A 24387-nucleotide genomic window follows, 5' to 3' on the forward strand; every position below is an offset into this window, starting at 1 on the left:
TAGAATGTTTGTACCTTTTCAAATGGAGGCCTAAGAATAGAGAAACCACAGATGTCCATTTTTAGAGCTTTTCTGTTTTAAAAAGGAAATGTCATATGAGTAGGTCACCTTATTAGGTGATTACTAAACCCAGGAGATCTGGCTAATGGCACAAATTATACAGAAAAGATATTGGCAATGATCCATGCACCCACACAGCTTGCTTTTGTTTACATAGGAATTTAATTAAACAGAAAAGTACACCTGGATGTCAAAGTTCCAGAAGGGTAACAACTGTGCAAATAATTATGAAAAAGGTAATCAGTACTGAAAAATTTTAACAACAAGGCCAATAATCAACACTAGTGCAAAACTTCAATAGAGTCAGTCATTCATTTTTGAAGTTTAGATAGCAGCTGAATGCCAAAGCATTACTGGTCTAGTTCTGAGTGGGAAGTAAGAAAGGTCATAGGACAAGGGACAGTTCCATCCTTACACTAAGTCCTTGATAACACAACAATGTGCAAAACCCACAAATATACAAAGATGTGACATTGGTAAAAATGCTGAACGTTCATACAAAGAGAGGACTAAGTATAGCTCTGATGGAGAGTTTGGTTTGGTTTCCCAGTAAGTCCATCACAGGTCCTTTCCTGCTAACATTTCAAGGAGGACAGCAGGTCATAGTCTTCCAGAGCTTCTTAAGGCACTGCAAACTGGGAATAGCTACAGTCTTATAACTGACTGTAAAGTCCCTCTCCCAAGAGGTCTCTGCTCTTCTCTCTCACTCTCTGCTGGCAGGTGACTTCACTGTGGAGTCTGTTCTCTTCTCTACAGTGGCATTGGCCCCAGCCTTCTTGGCAGGGGTGGTGGGTGGCTGGACTTTGCCTCTCCCCATGATTGGTTTCCTCTGTTTCTGATTATTGGTTTGAAGGGATTTTAACCCCAGCATTTCACAATATTTATTACATTGGTGCAGGGCTTTAAACTGATCGATGAAGGTCATGGAACAGTTGCCTTTAAAACCTTTGTACCTGTGGAAGAGGAAAGAGACATTTTATAATGGAGACCTTACCAGAAAGAGCTGGTCTACCAGATTCAAAGGAGAGGGATTGAAGTCCAAAGGAATTATGTAGCTTTCCCATTCATTATGCAAGTAGTAAGCATCAAAAACAGAATTATTAGTAATTAAATGAAAGAGAAAACCATCAATGGTGAAAACAGTGAATACAATACCAATTTAAGTAAATTTAAAAGTAAGTAAATTAATCTTATGCAGTAAAAGTCAAATCACCTTTGACATAATTTCACAGAGTTCTAAGTGGCAAACAAATCTTCTGATGTCAGTATATTTTACACTTTTGCTTCATCTATATGCTTAAGAATAGACCATCTTGACAGGTTTCTGGGAGAGATCTCAGTGGTATGATTAATATTAATAATAACATATTAATAATAATGCAATAGATAATATCTACATAAAAATAGAGTAGATAGTGAAGATTATACATGAAACTAATCTTGATTATTTGAAGCTTCCTTTTCCTTTTAAATATATAATAAAATTAAATGTTCTTTTAAAGCTGACCAGCTCATGTTTCCTTCTAGACTTCATCCTATTCTCTTCTGTACATTTTTTTGCATGCTTCATTTATATCCTTTTCTTTCTTTTCTTTTTCCCCATAATGTCTATAGCCTCTCTTCCTCCCTCTACCAATTTTCAAAAAATCAAAAGCAAAACAAATGAGTAGGTTGGCCATGTCCCCAAATTATCTCTCATTCTGTGCCTTGAGACTATCCTCTGTCAGGAGGTAGATAGCACCCTTCATTATTGGCCACTAGAGCTGCAATTGGTCATTTCATTGATCAGATTTAAGTATGGCACTGCTCAATTCATTCTGGATTATTTCATACAAATCTTCCAAGTTTTCATGAATTCATTCTTTTCATTATTTCCTTTAGCACCATTCTGTTAGTATACCATAATTTGTTCCCCCAACTCATGGCACTCCCTTAATTTCCAGACTTTTCTACAGATAGCTGTTATAAATATTTGTGAACATATAGGTCTTTTTGCAGTTTCTTTCATTTCTTTGACTCATACACCCAGTAGTGGTGTAGCTCGGTCTGAGGAAATGCACTTATTTTAGTGCCTTTTTAGATGTGGTTTCAAATTTCTTTCCAGAAGAATTGGACCACTTCACAACTTTACACTAAGAGCCTATTCATCAATGTACCTGTCTTTGTATAGACTTTCTTGTAATCATAATTTTCCTTTTTAGTTTTCTTTGCAATCTGACAGCTATAAGACAGGAACTCAGGATTTTGCTAATTAGTATTTATCTAAGGTTGGGTTTTATTTTTAGTGATTTGGATTATTGTACATGTTTTTTGAAAGATTGAATTTCTTCCTATGCAAATTGTCTGTTTCTGTCCTTTGATCATTTATCTTTTGAGAAATAGATCTTGTTCCTATAAATTTGAACCTTTTCCTTATGTATGTTGGAAACCAGATCTTCATCAGATAAACTGCAAAAATGTTTTCCTAGTAAATTGCATATATTTTAATTTTGGCTGCATTGATTTTTATTTTTATGAAATTAATTTTTTATTTTAAATTTTATGTAATGAAAACTGATCATCACTACTGCTTTTGGGTATTATTTCTTCCCCAGTTCATTTTCTTCCTAAAGCTTGTTACCCACCATATGAACCTCAGATACTCTGTACTTTCTGTCACTGGACTTTAATAAATTGCTCCAATGTTCTGAGAGAAATCAGATCCTGCTTTCCCTTTCTGAACTGGAACTATGGAAATCAAGGTAATGGTGCTGGGCCTGAGAGAATTTGAAGGCAGACAAGTCAAAGCAACCAAAGACAGCAGCATGTCCTCCAAGAACATCTTAAAATGGTTTCTCCGAGGTTCCTTGCAAACTAAATACAGAATAACAGAAAGTTTTCATTATATGGAAATAGGTAAGTTCTTAGGTGCAGCATGACAGCCAGCCTGGTAAGGCAGAAAAAACTAGAGGAACTGAATTCAAATTCTGACTCTGTTCTGGGATATTTTATCAAAACTTTTCTTTCATTTCCTATACATCTTCCATCTATATTTTGCTGACAAAAGAATGTGTTTTCGCTTATCTTATTGTTTTCTGTGAATTATTTTGGCCAGTCTACTATGATAGAAACAACAAAGATTTCTCTAATGGGGGTATTATTTTTGGCTTTGCATGTTAAATAGGAAGCCTCAGAAGCTTCTAAGCACTTAGCAAATTTGGTGAAATTTCATAAACTTCTGGATTATCACATAAACAATACTGAAAAAAATTGTTTTTTTTCTTCATGGATGTTTAGATTCAAAATGCCTTTCAGTTGTGGCTTCCTGCTGTGATTGGCTAATAGCTCAGGGCATGATACATACTAGGATGACATTCAGTACTAATAATAGTAAACGTTAATCTATTTCAAATAATATTGAAATTTCAAATTGACAACTTGTCAAACCTAATTAAATCATTTGTTATTTCTTTTCATAATTCAGGCTCTCTTGCTTACTTGTTACCTGTATGACCTTGATGAGTCATTCTACTTGTCTGGAGCTTCTTCTGCTATTTTGAAAAATGAAGGGTCTGGATTAGATGACCCCCTATAGCTCTAAATTTATAATTTTGTGTGACTTGAGTTCGAGTTCTGGTGTTACTGAATTGGGGCTAAAAACCATCAAAAAAGAAGCAACGACAACAACAATTGTAAGTATTTTTTTTTAAAGGAGACATGACTAGAAAGCTGCTCAGGTGAAAATGGACTGCAATCTCCAAATGAATCAGCAATGTGATATGGTGTGATTGCTTCCTTCTGAGGTTCAGAGTATTTCTATTTCAGTAACCAGGCCCTACTTATGGATTGGAATGAAGTCTAGAATAGCAATCTCTTCCCTGCCTCCTCCACCTTTTGAACAATGAAATTCTCAGCAAGGCAGGCGCCCAATTGGTCAGTGGTTCTTTTTTTTAGCAGTGTCTGCTTCAGCAGAGGCTTAAATAGCTGAATTCCCCCAGTGTGACGGAACAGCCAGAAAAACTCATGCAATCTTGGTCTCCAGGAATAGAATTGAGACGTCCAAAGCGAAAGAGGTGGCGAGTTGACTGTACTCTGTCTGCTGACATCAGACCAAATCTATAGTTCTGTGTATACTTTGGGGAGCCTTAATTAGGTAGGATGCAGAAAAGCTGGAGTGCATCAAGGGATGGCAAACAATGGATAAAGAACTAAAGCCATGCTGTAGCCAGATAAACAAACTGGGCATGTTTAGTGGAGGGAAAAGAATTCACAGTGAGGATATGATAATAGACTTCGAGTATTTGAAAGCTTGTTGTGTAGAGAAAACTCTCTTTTTCTATTTGTCGCTGGTGGGAAAACCAAGTCCAATGAGTAGAATATATAGAGAGAAAGATTATAACTTAGCATAAGGGGAAATTTGCTAATAATTAGAGTTGCTTGAATGGCAGATTGCTTTTAGGGGGAAGGTTTAAACTCCACATCACCACGTAGCTGATTTTGAGACTAATTGAGAGGATTGTCATAGAGGGGATTTGTGTTCAGGATGGAGCTGGATAAAAGGACCCTTTTAAACCCTACAATTATATGATTCTGGCTGTGTGACCCTTGGTAAGATCAAGAGCATGATGAGAATATTGTACTCTTCTAAGACTCAGTTTGCTCAGTGAGGATAATAATATCCTACCTTACAAGGCTGTGGGAATTAGATGATAATGTATCCAAAGGGCTTCGTGACCCTACAGTGGCATCTAGTCCAATATCGCTGGATTACAGATGAGAAAACTGAGGCCCAGAGAGGTAAGAGGCACCTTATCTAAAGCCGTACTTCTTGTTAATAAAGGAATTTAATGGAGAACCCACCCCATCCTTCTTCCCATTGAATAAAGAGGTTTCTGCCAATTTTGTTCCAAAAATGCATCTGCTGTAGCTATAGATATTATGGTAATGAACACTTTGAATAAGTCTTTGAATAGTTTTGTTTGTTTGCCTTTTGACTGAACTATTGCAGTAGCCTCCTAACTGGTCTATCTCTCTCTGGCCCTCCTCCACGCAGATGCCCAAGTGATGTTCCTAAAGCACAGACATCCCCACGTTACTCCTCTGTGTAGTAAACTCCAGGGGTTCCCTCTTACCTCTGAAATCCAATACAAATTCCTCTGCTCAGGATTTACAGGCACTCAGAACCTGATTCCAACCTACCTTTGTAACTTTATTACACACTACTCCTGTTCATGTACTCTGCCAGACTAGCCAACTTATTGTTCCTCACACATGACACTGTTTCCCGTCTCCATGCCTTTGCACAGGCTATTCTCCATGCCTAGAATGTCCTTCCTTAGTCTCTTAGTCCCTTAGAATCCACACTTGACTTCCAAGTTCAAATCCAACACTCTCTAATGCATGTGGCCTTTCTTTTCTCTGGGCTCCTGCTAGTACCTCCTGCCCATTGGCTTGTATTCTTGTATTTATATGATGTGTAGCTTATATACATATATACAGATATATGTATACTCTGTTTCCTTGAGAAGCCTATTGGCTTCTGCGGGTTACAGTTATTGTGAGGATAATGATATCTTTTAACAAGATAACTTTTTGTTAAAGTGCTAAATAAATATCACCTGCTACAATTACTAAGCATTTATTTGGCTTGACTATTTTTTAAACCTTTACCTTCTGTCTTGGAATCAATACTGTGTATTGGTTCCAAGGCAGAAGAGTGATAAGGGCTAGGCAATGGGGGTCAAGTGACTTGCCCAGGGTCACACAACTGGGAAGTATCTGAGGCCAGATTTGAACCCAGGACCTCCCATCTCTAGGCTTGACTCTCAATCCACTGAGCTACCCAGCTGCCCCTTTGACTTTTTTTAAAGTTTATTTATTTAATTAATTAATTTAGAGTATTTTTCCATGGTTACATGATTCATGTTCTTTCCTTCCTCTCCTTCCTCCCCCTCCCATAGCCAATGAGCAAGTCCACTGAGTTTTACATGTGTCATTTGTAAACCTCAAAATTCCTTAGACTTATAAATGTTGGTAATTTCACCATTGGGATATTTCATACTTGGAAAATTTCTTACTGATAGTCTATTGGAATGGGAACCCCATTGGCATGGGAGGTTCTTTCTCTTCCCTTCTTAAGATTACTTTAGGACAGAAACCCTTTGCTGAACAATGGAAAGGACTTTGACCTATGCTTGAGCATAGAACAGGAATTTCTTTGAGTCTTGATTGATTTTAGAATTGATACAATGGAGATACTCCACCCTATTCAGTCCTAATAGGATTGAGTAAGGGCTGCAGCCTAGATCAAAATTTAATTATTCCAATCTCTACCATACTCAAGTTAACAGGATTTAGAAAGGGCTGTAACAAAGGAGTAAAGATTTAATCATTTGAAAAATATGACCTTCAACAGACATGTGCAAAAGCCAGAAACCTCTGGGCGGTCCTGGGTTAAGCGAGAGCCTCCATTGACAGGGAAATTGATGAAGAGTGATTGGTAGATGTGAGGACTGAGGGGAGGCAACTTGGATGGTGTCCTTAAAGATAGGAGGGTCTGGAGACTGGAGGTGGTTGAGTTTTTGGTCGGTGTGGTTCCTGGGCTCTGAGGAAGCTTGCTCTGAAGGAAGCTGAAGGTGGGGGCCTCTGAGACTGTTTCTCCATTTTGGACACGTGAGTAATAGGGACTGATCTCTTTTCTTTGCCCCAGCTATCTAAGGGCTTGGGCCTTTTGGCCCAGCCTAAACAGAAGGGGTATTTAAGCCCTATTCCCTTCTCTCCCCTTTCTCTCTCTATATATATCTCTAATTCCTTTCTTGCTCCTATTGTAATTAAACTCCAAAAAAGGCTGATGGCTGACTTGAGTTTTTCAATTAGGAATTACATAGCTGATTCCTTGGCGACCTTAAATTAATATATATCAGTCTTTTAAAGTGATTCCCTTGTAACACATTGATCAAGACCTATCTCCATATTATTGGTATTTGCACCAAGGTGATCATTTAGAGTCTTCATCCCCAATCATATCCCCATCGAGCCACGTGATCATTCTGCTTGACTTTTTATAAAGATTTGCATTCATTTGAATCAATAATATCTCTTACAGATTTCAAGCTTCCTGAAGGCAGTGGTGACATCTGTGTAAGTATGGTAAGGCACTTAGTATAGTCTCACATACAGACAAAAAGTAATTTTTAGCCTTAGGAGAGGAATGATGGTGAGCCAAAGCATCTGGCTACTTTCATTCCACAGCTAAACTGACTCGCGGACTCTAACTACATTCGATTTACTTCTGGGAGACAGAAAGATCAAACAGTCCTAGAAAGGGCAGAGTCTGGACCCGCTTTCTTCACTATGCAATCTGAGCTGGGCTTTAGAAAGTTATGGGCATGATAAGGTTCTTTCAGCTCTGGAGCTGAAATGCCAAGGCATATCATCATCTTGACATGTTTGTTATAATTTTTGCTCTCCCCATTTCTCCTGCATCATTCCCTGTGTGCCTCAAGCCAACAGACACATCTTTTCCTCTGGGAGGCTGCATTCCATTGTCTTATGAAAGATGGCTGAGTATCTTCCAGAAATCATACTCACTTATTGAAGGAAAAGTCAGCAGAATGGAGGGAAATGAATCTGGCGTAACGAAAAATCCAGCTGTCTCCTCACTTGGTTTTTACATCTCTATATTCTATTTGAGGGGACCAGAGAGGGAAGTTGAAATGTCAGCATGTCTGTTTTTCTAGTGTGCTCCAGGACTCCCTGGCAGGATATGAAGCCACCTGGGACCTCCTGTGTTTGTCAGACCATGATGGAAAGCATAATCCCACTCTCCGCTGAGGAAAGGCCTTTGATGGATCACGCAGATTCCATGGCTCCTCAGACATACTCCAAATGTATCATACAAGATAGCACCAGAGTTTATGCACATGCAAACAGGAGAAGGGAAGAAACAGTTGTGCTCTTCCATGCTGTGAGGGCCTCAGGGCTGTTAAACACATAGGCAGCTCTGGAAATGACCACTGCCAATAAGAACAGTAATTCATAATAAAACAATTCCCCTGAAAAGATGCTGATGGATCCCTACAGTGGACTATCATCTGTGTGTGGCTAATGGGTAATCAGGAGGGCAATGTACTTGTGTTCTCATGCTCGGCTCACGATAAAAGGGCATGTCCTTGAGGCTGACTCTAGGTATATTATCTGATGACCAGGGTATGTGTAAACACACACACATACATACACACACTACACAGACATAAATACATACCCCTAGAAGAAAGCACTTAAGAAGTATAGTCTATATACCAAGTTCAGTTTTGATCCAGTGAGATGCCAGTACTTTCTGAGTTCCTTCTGTCTGGACATAGTGACCTAATCTTTAATCCAGACTAATATCCCAACCATGTTCCTCCTCTGTCTGTTCCTACTTCCTATCCCCATAGGAAGCCCAAATGCCCCCCCCCCAAAACTAGATATTAGCTCCAAATTATGTAGCGCTGTCACTATAAGAAAGCAATCCTTTTACTCATGCTGAATTGTTATAATATAGCCAAGGAGAAGAAAAGGAGCTTCAAGCAAGTCAGTTCATCTATCTCATGAGAGGACTTCAGTTTCTATAGTCATAAAATGAAGTGTTTAGACTATATGGCTTCTCAGCTCTTGAGCTCCTAGTCATGTATCCTATCCATCTTGCTACAGTGGCTATTCCAAATCCTTGACTCCCTCCCTAAATTTCTCACACCAATCACATCCCCTTTCCTCTCAGGAAATAATCTCATTTTACATTTCATTGAGAAAACATAGGCCACTTGCCATGATCTTCTTCTTTTCTCCTAGCCTACATCTCAAACTTCTTGACATGCTCAATTCCTTCCTTTTTCAATCCATTCTAAATAAAGAAGTAGCCCTTTTCTTCTCCAAAGACAACTCTTCCACTTAAACTCTTGATCTCACTTCCTTCCATCTGCTCTGGCAGATTCTCCCCACAATTATTTTTTTTCCTTTTAAATTATCCCTGTCTATTGACTCCTTCCCTACAAACATTCCCAAGTTTCCCTCATCTATAATTAAAAAAAAAAACAACCCTTCATTTCACCCTTTGTTGTTGAACCATTTTTTCAGTCATGTCTGACTTTTCATGACACCATTTAGGGTTTTCTTGACAAAGATACTGGAGTGGTTTGCCATTTCCTTTTCTAGCTCATTTTACAGATAAGGAAACCAAGGCAAATAGTGTTAAATGACTTACTCAGAGTCACACAGGTAGTAAGTGTCTGAGTCCAGATTTGAACTCAGGAAGATATCTGGCATTCTTTCTACTATGCCACCCACCCCCCACACACACACACACACTCACACACTACCAGTTCTAGAAACTATTTTCCTATCTCTTTACTTTTTCACAGCAAAAATGCTGGGGGAAAACTGCTTATATTTATTTGTTGTCCCCATATCAGTCTCTTGCAATCTGACTTCCAATCTTATTATTTAATTGAAACTTTTCTCTCCAAAGTTCCTCCAGATTTCTTGGTGGCTAGGTCCAATGGCCTTTTCTCAATCTTCTATTTTCTTACTCCTTCTGCAGTTATTGACATCCCTGACTACCTTCTTCTCCAAGATATTTTCTCCTCTCTACCTCTTGCCTGATTCTCCTCCCACCTCTCTGCTCCTCCTTAGTTTCCTTTGTTTGATGATTATCCACATTTTGCCCACTTTGTGTGGGATTTTCCCAAGGCCTTCTTATCTTGTCTTTTTGTAATGACTCTTGGTATTTTCATAAGTCCCTATGGGTCCAATTATCATCCCTATGAAAATGACTCCCAGAATCTGGTTATGTAGCCCAACTCTCTCCCATGATAGTTAGCTGATACAATGGATGGGGAACTAAACCTGGAAGAACTGAATTCAAGTCACACCTTGGACACTTTAATAACTATGTGACTGTAGGCAAGTTGTTTGACCACTGTCTGTCTCAGATTCCTCATTTGGAAGAATAGGGTAGGAATAATATGTACTTTCCAGGGAAGTTGTGAGCATAAAATGAGATGATATTTATAAAGAGCTTTGTAACCCTTATAGCACACTATAAATGCTAGTTATTATTAGTAATTAGTGTTAGAATTATGGTTGGACTGAATATATTTAATTGGACACCAGGGATTTAATTACTAAATCCCAAAAATGAATTACTAAAGTCAGAATGGAATTTATGGTAGTTTATTTTATAATAGAGGGAAAATATTAAGGAAGAGAGAAAGAGAAAAAAGGAGGGGGGGGGGAGCTGGCTTCCTCTGAGCCAGGTAGGAAATTCAAAGCCCTCAGATAGGGAAAAGGAGTCTCAAGACAATGGGCCTTTCGCTAATGCCTTTGGGAAAGGCCAAGGAAGGAAGTCAGCCTTTACACTCACTACCTATCAGTTCAATCAGCAGATTCTTTATCAGCCTCAACTCAAGTAGAACTGCTCCTTACAGGAGGCTCCACTCCAAGTGTGTCTCTTTCAAACTCCCAGAAGAACCCCGTTTAGGCCCTTGTCTCTTTCTTTTAAAGACCTTTTTTCCTTGAGTCACTTCTCCTAATTCCACATCTACAAATCACAGCTGACACTCTGCTCTAGGACTGCCCAGAAGGCAGTTAATTGATTCTAATTTGTTACCCACTATCACACACACGGGTCACAGACCTCCCACTTCATGATTAAGTGGGATATTTACACCTTTGGTGATTAGATCTAACATGGGCAGATCTTCCCACTCAACTTTAAGTATTGTGTTTGCATTTTGGAGGATTCAATCTAAAAAACAGATGGGGAATTACAATTTAATCTTTACAATCAAGGAAGAGCTAAGTACCTTCATTGTTACAATCAGGGGAAAGTCAAATCCAATCTTCACATTAGACAGCTAGGTGTCACAGTGGGTAGCATGCCAAGCCCAGATCCAGGAGGACATATCTTCCTGATTTCAAATCCAGACTCAGACATTTATCAGCTGTGTGACCCTGGACAAGTCACTTAACCCTGTTTTCCTCAGTGTTTTCATTTATACAATGAGCTGGAAAAATAAATGGCAAACCACTCTAGTATCTTTGCCAAGAAAACCCCAAATGGTTTTACAAAGAGTCAGATAATTGAAATGACTAAACAACAAAATAATTATTAGTTAGCTATTTTCCTGAGCTCTCATCTTTTATTGTCAACTTCCTATTGGATATTTCCAACTAGAGCTCAACCTCAGCATGTACAAAGCAAAACTCACTATATTTTCCCAGCCTTATTCTTTTTATTGAGGACATCATCCTTCTCCCAGTCATCCAGGTTTGCAACATCAGAGGAATCCTCAACTCTTTATTCTCTCTCTCTCTCTCTCATCTCTCATAACTAGTCAGGAGACCAATCTCATAATCTCTTTTACCTCCACAACATCTATAGAATCTTTTCCCTTCTCCTGCCCTCATTCCCCATGGAAATCTTACCCTGGTTCATGATTTCTCTTCTGGTCTGCTATGGTGGCCTTGTGACTTGTCTCCTTGCCTCATCTCTCTTCCCTGTCCAATTCATATTCTGCATAGTAGTCTAAGTGATATTCTAAAGTGCAGTTCTGATCATGCCACTCCACTGCCCAACAGTCTTCCTGTTGCCTTTAGGATAAACACCAACTAATTGACATTCAAGGATCTTCATATATTGTTTTCCAATTTACTTTTCCAGGCTGATGATGTTCTACTCCCCTTTCCACACTGAACACTTCAGTCAAAGTTGCTTATCCATCTCCCATTTCCATGCTGTCACTCATTGGGCCTAGAATGCATCCTCTCTTCACCTTCACAGAATACTAGTTCCATTCAATTCATAGCTCAGGTGCCACCTTTTACATACATAAGGCCTTTCATAACACTCCCAAGGGTTGGTGCCTCCCATTGCTTCATATTCACTTTCTCTATAGTTTACATTTCTTCTGAAGTTCATGTGTTGTTTCTTCTCATTAGGATGAATATTCCTTGAGGTCAAGAATGGCCATTTGTTGTTGTTGTTGTTTTTTAATCCTTACTTTCTGTCTTAGAATCAATATTGTATATTGGTTCTAAGGCAGAAGAGCAGTAAGGACTCGCCAATGGGGGTTAAGTGACTTGCCCAGGGTCATGCAGCTAGGAAGGGTGACTTAGAGTCTTTACGTAAACACAGGCCTAAATTTTTATTAGAGCCTTATCTCACAATTAAAGAACTAAAAAGAGCATTCTGCCTCTATGAACCAGATTTTGAGGATGTAGAAATTCTTTTATCTGAACTTTTTATGCCTCAGGAACATAAAAACTTTATTGAGCAAACTAGAAAAGATTCCTCACTCACACATGATTCACAGCTTGGGGAAAGATAACTATTTTAATATCAACTCAATCAAGGTAATACAAAGGAATAATCGGCAGGGAAAGAATGGGAAAGGAAAGTGGGGGAAGGACATCCCTATCTCTATCTAAAACTCCTTTCCTTTCCTCCTCCAGTTTGGGGAAACTCAGGCTTTGGCAGTTGAAGCCCCCTGAGAGAAAGTCAGGTTGACTCACCCTGGGTTTGGCCCATTGGCCACAGTTCTGACCCAGGGCAATAGGAGCAGAGGTAAAGTCTGACAGAGATTCAAAATGCCTTTTCTCAGGTTTCTCTTCTCTGGGTCCCTTCAACTGGGAAGTGTTGGGGGGAAGGATTTCCAGTCACAAATGGGAAAAAGTGGGTAACCCTCAGGAGAAAGTCTTTTACAACCTTCTCTCTTTGGCTTCTCTAGACTGAGAGACCAACTGCTCTCTCAGTCAGAATCTTTCCCTCCTCCAGATTCCAAACTCCTGGGGCCCCTCCCTCATTGAGGTGATAAGTTCCACACACTCTTCAGTCTGGCACTTTTTTCTTATGTTCCAGCCTCTGTCACAAGGGTCTGAGGTCAGATTTGAACCGAGGACTTCCTATCTCTAGGCCCAGCTCTCTATCTACTGAGTAACCTAATTCCCCCCCCCCCTTTTTTTTTTTGTTTTAGATTTTATCTTTTTATCCCCAGAGCCTAAGCACAAACCCTGGCACATAGTAGATAGAAGCATAGTAAATGCTGGTTGATTGGTTAATTTATGAATATTTCTCCTTGAGCTCCATTTGGGCTTCTCTTCTGGTAATCTCTATTTAGTCTGGGTTTTGCTGTGGGCAATGACACTGAGGATCCAAACAGACTTGGTCAGAGGGCTTGGAGAGGGGACCAAGATGGATCATGGTCTTCAGATTGAGGTAATGAACCTTGTGTCTGTGTGTGTATTTCTAAGGTTTCCCTTGTCTTTACTTCCAAGGAATGAAATCTATTATTTCATATGTTTTTGCTGCTGTCTGCCTCCTGCATGGATTCTCCTTTGATATATTGTTCTCCTAAACCAAGAGCCATATGGTGGTATCTCCTGAGAGAGAAAGCAAGACATTTCTTGTTTTACCATTAAAATGCAGTGAGGTACACTCAATTCTTGATAGTGTTATTTCCTCTCCCTTTTTCTTGTAGGGGCCAGTTAGGTAGCTTGAGTTGAAGAAGGAAATGACAAAACCCCAAATGGGGTTACAAAGAGTTGGACATGACTGAAATGACTGAATAGCAGCAACAATTTCTTATCATGACTGTGATTATACAACCACTAACCAAGACTAAACTCTCTAAGGTCTGTGAACCAAGATGCAGAATCTACAATACAATCTGTGACCCTCTCTAGTGTTAGAGGGAATAAAAAATTTAGGGGCTTATTAATTAGTTCTTTTTCCACTGGCTCAATTTCCAAACTCCATTGTTTTTTCCTGTTCAGTGATTCATAAATTTAGAATTTAAAGGAATCTTAGAGCTCATCCTATTTAACTCCTACATTTTACTGAAGAAATTGAGGCCCCAAAAGGAGAAATGATTACCATTGTCATAATATATAGAAGTAGATCTAGGATGATAACCCTCAAATATATAGAAAAGTAAGCCAAATTTATTAAAATGAGAGCTGTTCTCCAGCTGATAAGTGGTCAAAAGATATGAACAGGCAGTTTTCAGAAGAAGAAACCAAAGCTACCCAGTCATATGAAAAAATGCTCTAAATCACTATGGATTAGAGAGAGGCAAATTAAAACAACTCTTAGGTACCACCTCACACTTATCCGAAATGACAAATGCTGGAGGGGATCAGGGGAAACAGGTACATTAATGAACTGCTGTGGAGTAGTAAACCTCTACAACTATTCTGGAGAACAATCTGGAACTATGCCCAAAAGGATAAAAAACTGTGCGTACCTTTGACCCAGCAATACCACTAGTCGGTTTATACTCCAAAGTGATTAAAGAAAAAGTAAAAGGACTTATATGTACAGAAATTTTTGTGGTAGTAAATAATTGGAAATGGATGGTATGCTCAGTCATTTGGGGAATGACCAAACAAATTGTGGCATCTGATTGTGTTGGAATACTATTGTGCTGAGAAATGATGAGGCAGGTAGTTTCAAAAACAACATAACAAGATATATATAGACTGATTCAAAATGAAATAAGAAGAACCAGAAGATCATTGTGCACAGTAACAGCAATGTCATAATGATGATCAGCTATGAAAAAGGCAATTCCAACTCATGATGAAAAAATGCTATCTACTTCCAGAGAGAAAACTAATGAACTCTGAGAGTAAATCAAAGTTTAAAGTTCCTCCTTATTTTCTTTGCCTTTTTTTTTACAAAATGGATAATATGGAAATATGTTTTACATGATTTCACATGTATAATTAATGACATTGTTTACCTTCTCAGTGGGTAGGGATGGGTGGGAGGGAGAAAGAATCTGGAACTCAAAATTTAAAAAGAAAAGAATGTTAAAAATAAATTTAAAAAATTTTAAGTTGAAAAAATACTATGTAGAGCAACAGTAGATCTTGGGAAGATAATGGCTTTCTCCTTTTTTTTTTTTAAGGGAGTGACTGATTCTTTCGACTTGTTTTATCACTTTTATGCTGTGAATAACCTGTGATCCTAATCACCAGTGTTAGAAATAGGGAGAAAAGCTGTTTGTCGACTTGAAGTTTTCTCATCTTTAGAATAAAAGAGCTTTAGTAGTTGATTTCTAAGGCTCCTTATAGCTCTCACATTCTATGATGATGACTTCTCATAGTGATCATCAATCAACATTCTAAAGGGTGAGAAAAAAAAAGAATTGGCTAGAAACCCCAGATTCTAGGAAAATAATAGATGTGGGACACCAGGGTCCCCAGCCCCAAGAACTCCATGCTAACCTACTGGAAGTCCTGTTTGCCCAACTTCAAAAAGGGCCTTTTATCAGTGTTCTAAGATCCCTGAGCTCCTGATAAAAGAGACACATTTAAAGTATTCTATTCAGTTCTGAGTACCACATTTTTAAAAAGGATGTGGAGAAACTAAACAGTATCATATGGCCAGCATGTCTGATGGAGATCAGTGGAAGGAAAAAGGAATGTTTAGTTAAGAGGAGTCTTAGTAGATGTGAGGATTAGACATGAAATCTATAGATTCAAGTAGTTGAGGGGCTGTCATCTGGAGGAAGGACATAATTTGTTCCGCTTGGCTACAGAAGGTAACATTAGAAGCAATCTGTGTAAGTTGCAAACCTAAGTTTGAGGTAAAGAAAAATTTGCTTAAAAAAAAAAAAGAAAATAAATTGTCTTTAAGCACAGTGGGCTGCTTTAGGAGGTAGGGGGTTTGTTTAGTCATTTCAGTCATGTCCAACTCTTTGTGACCCCATTAGATATTAAAGTAGTTTGCCGTTTCCTTCTCCAACTCATTTAATAGATGAGGAAACTGAGGCAAACAGGGTTAAGTGAGTTGCTCAGGGTCACACAGCTAGTCTAAGGTCAGATTTGAACTCAGGAAGATAAATCTTTGAATCCAAGCCCAAGACTCTATCCACTATGCCACCTACTTGCCAAGTAATAGGTTACTACTCACTAAAAATAAGCAGAGGCTAGATAGTCATTCATCAGAGATGTTGTCAAGGGGATTTTCAGTCAGGTATGAACCTCTGAGGTTCTTTAGATCTCTAAAGTTCTGTGATTCCATCAGTTGGAACTCTGGGAATAGTAAGTATCTTGCCTGGGGTTCTATATGCTTCTGAGGACCAAAGTCAAACCAACAGTATATGTTTTGGCCTTTTTTCTCTGTCCTCAGGTTTAATAACTGGCCTGAACTGCCTCCATGGAAACCAAACCTAGCACACTCTCTCCCTACAGTCACGGTGGCAGAAAAAAGCAGAGCACTAAAAATATCCTCATTTTTTTTTTCAGAAAAGTGAGAGAAGATGGAGAGAGCCTCCGTCACAGAAGGCTGACTAATCAAGCAAAAAACCACACAGGTGCTAACTGTGTGACGTGGTTTCTGCTCTCACTGCAAACTTCTAAAGGTCGGAGACCTAAATTTCCACATTAGTACAAAAGCCACATTGAAACCAAAAGTATTTCAATGACAAACAGAGGAACCACACAAATAAAGTCACAATGACGATAGAACAGAGAACAGTCAAATGTAAACTTTTTTTTTTTAAACCCTTACCTTCCGTCTTGGAGTCAATACTGTGTATTGGCTCCAAGGCAAAAGAGTGGTAAGGGCTAGGCAATGGGGGTCAAGTGACTTGCCCAGGGTCACACAGCTGGGAAGTGGCTGAAGCCAGATTTGAACCTAGGACCTCCCGTCTCTAGGACTGGTTCTCAATCCACTGTGCTACCCAGCTGCCCCCCGTAAACTTTTTTTAAAAGCCAATCATTCCATATACTACCTTGAGCCAATACCCCCAGGTCCAAGAATTTTTAGGATTGTATAATGTACTAATAATAGATTCATTTGGTGGGCTATCGACCAAACTCTCCATTGCAGTCTGAGCAAAGGAATTCTTCTACCATTTGGTAGATGATGAACTTAAACTCTTTTGAATGGTTATGAATCTCATTAAGGAGGCTCTGGAGCATTCCTGGCACGTTAGGTAATCTTCACAATGTCACCTGAAATAGGACATCTGGAGGACCTCTTTCACTTGGATTCAGTACTCCATGACATTGGCAAATAACTTTGGTGAACATATTGCAGAAGCAGATGAAAAACCTTTTTCCTATTTTTCTATACTTATTTCTTTAACCTACAAACTTTCCCTTGACATTTCCCTTTAGGAAAGTTGGTAGAACACAAACTAAGGCCTTTTCAGTGGAAGTAGATTGAGTGCTAAGTAAACTTAATTCTTATTTAGACCACTGACTTCCCAACCCCTTGAAATGCTTGGACTATTGACCACCTAAAGGCAGTCTCTTGTTTGTCTATATGCTGAAGAGATTGGTCCGATGAGCCCAACTTCTCCATTCAGAATGAATGACATAGATAGTGATCAAAGGGAAAAGGTCACAGGATGAGTCCAGGAGAATACTGGAGGGAGGAGGCAACGAAGGAACAGAGTAGTGCCAATTGCTTTAGAATACTAACTCCAAGCTGTATTTGAACATATGGATTTCTTCCTTTTCAATATTCCTACAAATGTTACCTCTAGACTCATCCAAGGGAATGAATAATTGATGTGGACATTTTTCTCCTGAGGCTAGGAATGCTCGGATTTAGAATGAGGTTAAATTCAATAAAGTTGTTTTTCTCAGATTAATGTCTAAAACGAGGAGTATAGAATTAATATTTTTCTCAAGCAATATATCCTCCTGTTTTATTTCTCTTGCAGAGAGCCCTTTACTCAATAAAAGTGAAATGTAGCTTGGAGGTCATGGTCAGAGTCTGAATTGAATATCATTGTCCATAAGACTTAGATCTCCTCCCCTGGAGACAATTGTGTTCATTTTCACACTGAATCCTCTTTTCTAGCACCTTTAGTCTCTCCCTCTCTCTCCACGAGCTGCTTTCTGTCTTCAAACAGGTTCCTGATGGGTGTATGTATGTATATACATAAAAATATAGCACCATTTCTGCAACAGCATATATATATATACATATATACACACATATGTAACATATATAAATACCAGCCTTTGTTTGACCACGCTGCCCCTTTCTAGCTGTCTTCATTCCCTCTCTTTTTTTTTAATCTAACAAACTTCTTGAGCAACATGCCTCCATCGTCCACCTATGTACTCCATCTTTGACACTGTCTTCTGAATTTTTCAATGAAAAGTGATTTCTCCAAAATTATGGGGGATCTTTCTGCCTGCAGGATCAAGTCCTGAGCCCTTATGCTCACCAACCTTTATGAAAGATTTGACATTCTTATATTCCATGCTTTCCTTCTGGCTTTTGCTTCCCCAAACCTGTATTTCCTCATTTCTTCAACTCTGACGGCTCTTTGTTTTCTCTGGTGGCTCCTCTTTTCCTTGTCCCTGTGCTCACCTCATCCCTTTGTTTTTCTTATTCTACATTCATTAGCTAAAGACAAATCAGAAACACAAGATGTCTGGCTGTGGTTTCTGCTTTCCAGTGAGGGTGTCCAGCCACCGTGATGGCATAACTGCACACTTGTACAGGGAACTCCAATGCCCTCAATTCCAGGCAATGGAATAAAACCTCAACTCAACCAAAAAATCGATTGGAAACCTTGGGGTGGTCATTCCTGCCTCCTAAGGAATGTCACAGACAATTTTAGAGCAGATAGCACAAAAACCTTTGCTCACATACAACTCAAATAATCTTGCTAACAGACCAGTGCTAGGCAAAATCATAAAGTTGATAAAACACAGCATGTTGTAACAGATAGAAGGCCAGACTCGTAGCCAACAAGACCTGGGTTCTAATGCTTTCTCTGACACATGCAAACTGTGTATCCCTGGACAAGTCATTTTACTTCTTAATACCACAGACGACCGTCTAAAACTACAAGTTATTGGTCAGCTGCTGAGCTTCACTAGTGGAGAGAATTTCCCTTACTGAAAGTGCCTTACTGATGAAATCTTAGACCTAGACCAATAAAAATTAATAGTTAGTGTTTATATAGCACTTTAACATTTGCAAAGAGCTTTACATATATATGTTATCTTATTTAATCCTTACCATATTCCTGTGAGTTAAGTACTATCATTATACTAATTTTACAAATGAGGAAACTGATTGAAATTGAGAGGTGTTAAGTGACTTGTCCAAGGTCTACAGCTAGTAATTTTCTGAGGCAGGGGTCAAACTCAGCTCTTCCAGACATGAAATCCACTGCCCTTCTCATTACACCACCAAGCTGCCTAAAGTAAAACTTATAAGTAATGTCTCCCCTTAATATCGACCCCACATCCTTCCTTTGGTTCCTTTTCTCTAAAAGATGTTCATTATACAAGTGCTTCCCACAACCCCCCATTGATGGATTTGACGAGGCAATTCTCCCCAAGAATCTCCCATTTTCCTAACATGGCTTTCCTTTTTCATCAGATGTTTGGTTACTTCTTGTATCTTTCACCATAATTGATTGGAGAACCTAATTAATGTGTTAGTTACTTATGTGACCTCCTAGGAAACAATGTTCTTCACCTAATCAAAATGGGACTCTATAATTAACCATGCCATTGCATTTTACATGCACTAATTCATACAAACCTCCCAACAATGCTGTGAGGTAATTTTTCAGTTGTGTCCAACACTTCATGATCACTTTGGGGGTTTTCTCAGCAAAGGCACTAGAGTGGCTTGCCATTTCCTTTTCTAGCTCAATTTACAAAGGAGGAAACTGAGGTCAACAGGATTAAATAACTTGCCAAAGGTTACATAGTGAGTAGTAATCTGAGGCCAGATTTGTGCTCAGCACTTTATCCACTGTACTACCCAGCTACCCCAGTGAGGGACCTTATATGGAAATAATTCCCATTTTACAGATGAAGGATCAAAGAATTAAGTGACATATGCCCATCATCCCATGACCCATGAGCAGCCAACAAGTTTCAGGAGCAGGTTTTGAACTCACCTGATACCAAGGCCAGTTTGGGAACCCCCTCACTATACTGCCTCTCAGAAGGTGCTAGTGGGTGAGGATTTTTGGCTCTTGGAGTTCCTATTTTGTGGCAATGACATATTTCCTAAAATGCTCTATTTGCGTCATATCTAAGCTAAAGGATTAGGCATGCCAGCAGCAATCCAGAGCCACCCAGCAGATGCCAGGCAGCAGCCAGTTAATAAGAGAACTGCTCAGCCTCTTGGAGCCTGGGGAAAGAGACAAAGAGATCAGGGAATACAGTTCCAGAACCTCATTGGGTTTTCTCAGCATGGGGAATATAAGTCTGCTAGGAGTACTCTGGCTCCAGGAACCAACAACCAGTCCCCCTACAGATCCTCTTTTCTGATCATTAGAACTAATTTCCTGTACTTAGTAAGTTAATTTCAGCACTTCCCTCCTGGCCCAGGAGTATTCTTTGACTTCTAAATGGGCCAGGAGTCCCAAGCGGCGTCCCTGCCCTCCCTCATGCCCACTTTGTTGGCCATTGTTAGTTCTGAGGCTCAGGCAGTGCTGCTTGCCTCGGTAGGTCCAGAAAGCACCATTTATTCTGCAAAGGCAGAATGATGAAAGGAACTCAAGCTTGGCAGCAGCTGCAAACCTAATTCAAGCCATTCTATTATTATTATGGTTTGTAGTGGAGGGGCTTAGGGAGGAGACTTTGTCAATGTTGGCCTTTCTCAAGGGAACCATGCGAACTCTACTTCTGAAACTTGAGAGTAAACTTGGGGGCTCCCGTCTCCCCACATTAGGGTCCCATCTATTATTCAGCACCCAGGGTCTTAGGAGCTTAATTTCAGCATCTCTGACAAGTGCCATGAATCTCTTATCCCCATCGTCACGTCTGGGGATAGGAAAGCAAGCATCAGCTCAGCTGGTTTCGGCAACTCTCCAAAATGAGGAGAGCTCTTCTTTGCTCTTGTCTCTGTCTTATTTTGGCTCAGCTCTTCTGGGTGAGAGAGAACCCTACTCGATGTACTTCTCTTTTCTTTGTTCTGGTTAAATCTAGAGATGGAGAAATGGCCTTTAAACATTGTGTTGACTCTGATGCCCTCTGCTGGCTGAATGTTTTACTCTGGGCTCCAGCTTGGATAAGAGACCAAGACATTTATTTGGATCTGTCTTTCTTTGTCTCTCTTCTATAGGATGGATACAAATAAATTAAAAGTTGCTACTTCTGCACCCCCTTTTCGGTGGTGGTTACTGTTGCTTTTGCTTGCTTGTTCAAAAGCAACTCTTATTTGCATAATCTCAAGCACCCACTTATGGAACTGGCTGCTTCTCCCTCTTGGAAAGCATTCCCTTCAGAGCATTTCATGTTGGCTGAGGAATTTTCGATCAGAAGAAATGTGTAGCACTAGAGCCAGCAGATTAAATCTCTCTAACAGGGAGCAGCTGACAAAAAGTCAATGGCTAAATAGATGTCAAGACAATTCAATTTGTTAGAGTTTCTGACAAACCATTTGGAACTTTTCTTCCACTTTTGCCAAAAGACTAATGGTGTCTTTGTGTGTGTGTGTGTGTGTGTGTGTGTGTGTGTGTGTGTGTGTGTGTGTGTGTGTGTAATGACATGCTCTCAAGAATAATAGTATCTTCTGTCTCCCAGAAGAAAAATGACATATTTCTGATTTCAGAGTAATACTAAGGGCAGCTAGTTGGATAGAGAGCCAGGCCTGGAGATGGGAGGCCCTGGGTTGAAATCTGGTCTCCAGACACTTCTGGGCAGGTCACTTAACCCCAATTGTCTAGCCCTTCCAATTCTTGTGCTTTGGAACCAATATTTACTATTGATTCTAAGATGCAAGGTATGGATTTTTTAAAAGTAAAACTGGGGAGGGAGGATATCATCGAACAAGCAAATAATTTATGACATTTGCTCATGAATAACAAATTACCTCCATGTAACCATTTTTGAATCTATTAACTTAATTAAGGCATGACTCTTGCAAAGTTGCATCTGTGAGGGGTTGGGGTAATCTGCTAGCATGGCTTCTCAAGGCAGTATAGAGTCAGTTCTCTAATGTAGGTTGTATGTGAGAGAAAAGAGAGGTAGCATGACAGAGTGGGATGATCCAAGCCTGCTTCGGGGTCATGATTTGAACAAGTTCCCTCTTTTATTAAAATGAATAAGAAATCAATTCTCTCACCTCCAAGTCACTGAAATTTGCCACGAACAAACATAAACCTATTTCTATGCCTAGCCCCATCAATCATCCCACCCACCAGTCAGCCCATCTATCATATCGGTTGTTTTGTATGGTAGCAGGGCTGTTCATCTGTGGAAATAATTCAGATGTAGGTTTGGCATTGGAATTTTTTTCTTCTTTGGAGGAAATGGAGTCCAGTGGAGAAAAACAATTTATAATTTAATCTGTAAATAATGTTTTACCTGGTTTCACAAAATGTCCTATGTTCAAGACCTTGGTTCAAATCCTACTTTTGTCACTTGCTACCTGTGTGACCCTGCACAAGTCATTTCCCCACCCTGAGCCTTAGTTTCCATTAGGAAATATAGATTATTATAACAGGAGATCGGACTAGGTAGTCTCCAAATCAGTGCCAGCTTCTGGTCTATGATGTGACCCTTCTTTCCACCTAAGGGCACAGCTACAGTAGGGGGCAAAAAGCAAATCTAAGGTCTAAGGTTCCTTTTGTGTCTGTTATAAGTAAAGATGCCTGCTATAGGCAAATAGAATAAATCAGAATTGTTGCAGTCTCCGAGGATATGTGTTGTATTTCTCCCATTCTTACGCCTTTGTGCATTCTAATCAGATTACTAGATAACGCCTCCCCCTCCATGAACAGATCTCATCTATTGGTGGGTTTTTTCCTCCCTTTTATATTACACACAGGTCGGTCGGGCTACCCAGAGCACATAATTTTAAGCACCAGCCTTAGCCTGATTCCCCTTATTGTTGGTGTCCAACTCGGCTCCTGTCTGCTCTGAGTGAAGGAAGCAGGCATTCTCCGGTGAGTTCCAGCATAGGTGATGACAAATCCTCATTGCACTGAATTTATATGCAATCCCTGCCTTTTGACACTGTTCTCCTGCTCTGTCACTCTTGTTCATCCTGATCCCTGTCATGCTAACAGTGCCCCCCTTTATTTTTCCTTTGCCTTGCTGGTTCTCCTCTCTTACCACTTCTCCCTGGAATCAAATTTAAAGCTCCTTCCATCCATCCTTTGGTTTTGCTTTCCTATTTAGAGTTCCAAGAGAGTCATTTCCTAACACATTTCTACTGCAAACAGACAATGATCCACTTTTCTGTTTCTCTGGCAACTTCTACTGGACTGGGAGTGAGAACTGGGTTTTAGATCTGACCTTTCCACTATGTGACTTTGGACAAGGTACCTTCCCTTGATTTCTAAGATCTTTTTCACTTTTAACATTCTCTGTAAATCCTGATCACATTCTTTTTCCTCCCAATATCTCCCTTCCAGATCTCATTCTGTACAATAGAACAGAGACCTCAAAGGATTTATGATCAACCAATCAGAGAGTGAGAGGGAAGAAGGGTTGTGTCCCTTTACTCATTGCAGCCCAACTCTGTCTCTATTCTATCCCACTCCCACTCTCCTGCAAGCTCCCAACATTCCCCTTCAGAGCTAGGCATTAGCCTGTTAAGGCCATTATAACCTAATCCTGATGCCTACAGGTACCATTGGGAAAATGCCAAGGCATAACCCTACCGGGATTATTTTTTCATTGATAGGGTTACACTGTTAAAAAAAAAAAAAAAGAATAGACCTTTAGATTGTTGTGTAGCTACCACCTCTAAGGTTCCTAAGGCGACTGTGCCTCACCAGTCCAGTGACTTTAACAGCCTCACACAAAACCCAGGGACTGGTTTTGTTCTTAAACTGGAAAGAGAAAAGTGGCACATAAGGGGATGCTGAAGCAACAACTCAGACTTGCCAATGGTCTGGATTCCTCAGAGCTATATTTCACCTTCTTGAAAGAGCTGCTAAATGATTAAAATCTATCCCAGTTTTGTGGCTTTTGGCTTGGGGCTTGTTTGCTTTTTTGTTTTAATATTGAGTAAGGTAAGGAGAATGTAAAGGGTTCTCTACTCTATTTCGGTGGCTCTGATTAGTAGGATATGGTTTTCCTGTTCGTAAGCTTGTTCTCAAAAGGCAGAGATGTATATTTGGGGGGATGCACAAGGAATGCCTTTCCCCCAACCCCCTACATTATAACAAGGGATGATGAAGGTTACATAAGCCCAACCAGTTTGGAGCCTAAAATGCCTGCTTCTGTCCCAGTCTTTAGTGGGACCCAGAAAAAAGCCGAGTCCCAGGTTTTTTCTGAAGGAAACTTTGCAGGATTTTTTTTGGAAGCAGAAAGAAGAGAGAAAATACCAATCTAAGTTATGACTCAGAATTGTACTCAGAC

General features: G+C 39.7%; 1 protein-coding gene and 1 long non-coding RNA gene across 9 annotated transcripts in view; one reads left to right on the forward strand and one right to left on the reverse strand.

The window, feature by feature from the left end:
* Positions 1-203: 203 nt before the first annotated feature.
* Positions 204-24387, reverse strand: part of ALPK2 (alpha kinase 2) — a 189052-nt gene continuing 164868 nt past the window's right edge. For 7 of the 8 annotated variants that reach the window (XM_056824488.1, XM_056824487.1, XM_056824484.1 and 4 more), the window contains one exon: positions 204-1013. In XM_056824488.1, the coding sequence (XP_056680466.1) occupies positions 764-1013 (250 nt within the window). In that variant the 3' untranslated portion in view covers positions 204-763. The remainder of the gene's footprint in view (positions 1014-24387) is intronic. The other variant, XM_056824489.1, reaches the window with a different exon arrangement.
* On the forward strand, positions 14967-16558 carry LOC103095472 (uncharacterized). The gene is made up of 2 exons (XR_001628834.2): positions 14967-15623; positions 16330-16558. It is a non-coding gene; the product is annotated as an uncharacterized LOC103095472 (long non-coding RNA).

Source organism: Monodelphis domestica, chromosome 3, assembly GCF_027887165.1.
Source record: "Monodelphis domestica isolate mMonDom1 chromosome 3, mMonDom1.pri, whole genome shotgun sequence".
Taxonomy (NCBI): domain Eukaryota; kingdom Metazoa; phylum Chordata; class Mammalia; order Didelphimorphia; family Didelphidae; genus Monodelphis; species Monodelphis domestica.